General features: G+C 38.4%; 1 protein-coding gene across 1 annotated transcript; it reads right to left on the bottom strand.

Moving 5' to 3' along the window:
* Positions 1-230: 230 nt before the first annotated feature.
* On the bottom strand, positions 231-2,563 carry LOC147738142 (uncharacterized). The gene is given in 3 exon segments (XM_086925036.1): positions 231-671; positions 674-1,347; positions 1,432-2,563. Coding segments are annotated over 3 exon segments (2,247 nt in total).
* Positions 2,564-3,500: the final 937 nt, after the last annotated feature.

The raw sequence follows: 3,500 nt of genomic DNA, 5'->3' as shown, positions 1-3,500 counted from the left end.
GTTAACCATGGCAAATGCAAATGACTTTAATTGCTACCTTAGCAGAAATTTGATGTATTTTCAAACTGACATTTCTTTAGAGCTTCTATGTTGGCAACAATCTTTGCAGCGTTTCTGGAATATGTTGCAAGCTTTTCTTAATTAATCCTGCTGCATCAACTGCAAAACATTTTGACTTGTGAAAAGCAAGTTTGAGTGAGCGTTAGAAACTTTTCTGCCACTCATGAAACTTAAACATTTTGCCAGGTGTGTGTTCCTTCCTCAAGGTGGTTGGGAAGATACTTGTGACCAAAGCTTTTTTGACTTTCAGAACAGTGATAAGGCTTTTCGCCCATGTGCATTCTCTCATGTTTAGTGAGCCTGGATTTGTAAATTAAGCTTTTCTTGCATTCAGAGCATAGATACGTTTTCTCTCCAGTATGTATTCTCTCATGGTGAATAGGACTGAATTTGTGACTGAAGCTTTTTTGGACATTCCGAGCATGGATAAAGCTTTTTTCCAGTGTGCGTTCTTTGATGTTGAATAAGATGGAACTTGATATTGAAGCTTTTTTGGCACTCGGAGCACGGATGAGGTTTTTGGTCAGTGTGTGTTCTCTCATGTTGAGTGAAACTGAATTTATAATTGAAGCTTTTCTGGCATTTAGAGCACTGATAAGGATTTTTGTCCAGTGTGGATTCACATATGAGAAGTAAGATTGGCTTTGAGATTGAAGCTTTTCTGGCATTCAGAGCACTGATAAGGTTTTTCTCCAGTGTAGGTTCGCACATGGGAAGTAAGATTGCCTTTGAGATTGAAGATTTTCTGGCATTCAGAGCACTGATAAGGCTTTTCTCCAGTGTGTGTTCTGTCATGTTGAAGGAGAGTGTATTTGGAACTGAACCTTTTCTGGCATTGGAAGCACCGAAAAGGCTTTCCCCCAGTGTGCATTCTCTCGTGTTTAGTGAGGCTGGATTTGTAACTAAAGTTTTTCTGGCATACAGAGCACTGATAAGGTTTCTCTCCAGTGTGGGTTCGCAAATGGGAAGTAAGAATGGCTTTGAGATGAAAGCTTTTCTGGCATTCAGAGCACTGATATGGCTTTTCTCCAGTGTGTGTTCTGTCATGTTGAAGGAGAGTGTATTTGGAACTGAACCTTTTCTGGCATTGGAAGCACTGAAAAGGCTTTTCCCCAGTGTGCATTCTCTCATGTTTAGTGAGGCTGGATTTGTAACTAAAGTGTTTCTGGCATTCAGAGCACTGATAAGGTTTTTGCCCAGTGTGTGTTTTCTCATGTTCAGTGAGACAGAATTTACGATTGAAACTTTTATGGCATTCAGAGCACTGATACATCTTTTGTCCAGTGTACATTATTTCAGGTAAAGTGAGGAGGGTGTTCTTACTGAAGTTTTGCTGGCATTTAGGGAACTGATAAAGTGTTTCTCCAAAGTGCGTCCTCTCATGTTGAATGAGACTGGAATTGTAAACAAAGCTTTTCTGGCATTTAGAACACTGATAAAGTTTTTCTCCGGAGTGTATTCTCTCATGTTGAGTGAGACTGAATTTATAATTGAAGCTTTTCTGGCATATAGAGCACAGATAAGGTTTTTCTCCTGTGTGGGTTCGCACGTGGGAAGTGAGATTGGCTTTGAGATTGAAGCTCTTCTGGCATTCAGAGCACTGATAAGGTTTTTCTCCGGTGTGGGTTCGCATATGGGAAGTAAGATTGGCTTTGAGATGGAAGCTCTTCTGGCATTCAGAGCACTGATAAGGTTTTTCTCCAGTGTGTGTTCTGTCATGTTGAAGGAGAGTGTATTTGGAACTGAACCTTTTCTGGCATTGAAAGCACTGAAAAGGCTTTTCCCCAGTGTGCCTTCTCTCGTGTTTAGTGAGGCAGGATTTGTTACTAAAGTTTTTCTGGCATTGAGAGCACTGATAAGGTTTGTGCCCAGTGTGTGTTTTCTCGTGTTCAGTGAGACAGAATTTATAATTGAAGCTTTTCTGGCATTTAGAGCACTGATAAGGCTTTTCTCCAGTGTGCGTTCTTTCATGTTGAACAAGAGTGGATTTATAACTTAACCTTTTCTGGCATTTGGAGCACTGATAAGGCTTTTCTACAGTGTGCGTTCTTTCATGTTGAACAAGAGAGGATTTATAACTGAACCTTTTCTGGCATTCGGAGCACTGATAAGGCTTTTCTCCAGTGTGTGCTCTCTCATGTTGAACAAGAGTGGATTTGTAACTGAAAGTTTTCTGGCACTCAGAGCACTGATAAGGTTTTTTCTTAGTGTGCATTTTCTCATTGTGAGTGAAATTGATTCCATAGTTGACACGTTTCTGGCCTTCAGAAAACTGATTAAGTTGCTGTCCAGTTTGGGTGCCCTCATGGTAAATAAGATTTACACTATTACTGGCGCTTGTCTGGTATGCAGAGCACTGATCAGGTTTTTCCACAGTGTGGGTTCTACCATGTTGAGGGATACTGGCTTCACAACTAAAGCTTTTCCCACAATCAGTGTACGTATAAGATTTCTTTCTGGAGTTAATGTCCCCAAGTTGGTTTTTGTCTTGCATGCATGCCATGGTAAGACTGATGCTGATTCCAGTGTCATGGAATGTTTAGATAATGAACAGCATTAACCTCTCAAATAGACTCTGCATATTTTGTCTTAAAACATTAATATAGTATGTTGCGTTTTGATAACTAGAATCAAAGAAGGCCAGGTGGATGTTGTAGCACAAAAAGAGGATGCTTTAAATCTCAGTGCCTATGGTTTGCTGAAATACACAAAATACCTTTTTACAATAACTTCTTTAATAAGAGTGTGTATTTTCTTTTTTATTTTTTGTTATTGTATTAATCAGAACAGTCTTCAGCCAGATGCGTATTCTCTCACATGGAGGTTACTGTGTTTTTTGACAATATTTCTGACGCTCTTTTGCATGGATTTGTTTTGGCTCAGTAAGGTCCTACAGGACAGGTCATCAGACTGAATTTGCAATAGATATTAATTTATTTTTTAAATTATTTTGCATGGATATTACTTTTCTCCGATTTACATCGTCATCTTGTAAAAAACAACACATTCAATGGAGTGAAAATATTATTGCAATTAGTGTTTGTGTTAATTTGAATCTGATTTGCATTTAAGAAGCTTTTCAGTTAAATGTGCCATATCTTTGTACTTTACAGCTCTGTGAAGGAAAATAAAATGTGTAGAATTAGAGAAATAAGTTGCACTCCTAGTAGTTTTTTTCAGTTCCCACACCTGCTTTTACAAATTGCTGCAAACTCAGAGCTCAGGGCCGCCTTTACTTTCTCAAAATTTGCATGTTTATGCTTTGAAGTTTTGCTGCACTGTCTTGCTTTGTCTGTCCATACTTCAAGTCACCTGCAGGATTAAAATTAAATAGCTATTTAGCACAAATATTAAAAAACAAATATTAAACAGCTGAATCAATGAATGAAGTCATCATTTTAAGAAGTGTAAAGTAGTAGAAGTAAGGTAATGCTAATTTG

The sequence above is a fragment of the Lissotriton vulgaris genome, chromosome 1_1, assembly GCF_964263255.1.
Source record: "Lissotriton vulgaris chromosome 1_1, aLisVul1.2, whole genome shotgun sequence".
Classification (NCBI taxonomy): domain Eukaryota; kingdom Metazoa; phylum Chordata; class Amphibia; order Caudata; family Salamandridae; genus Lissotriton; species Lissotriton vulgaris.
Note: the sequence above shows the minus strand (reverse complement) of the source record. Positions and strands in the feature narration are given on the sequence as shown.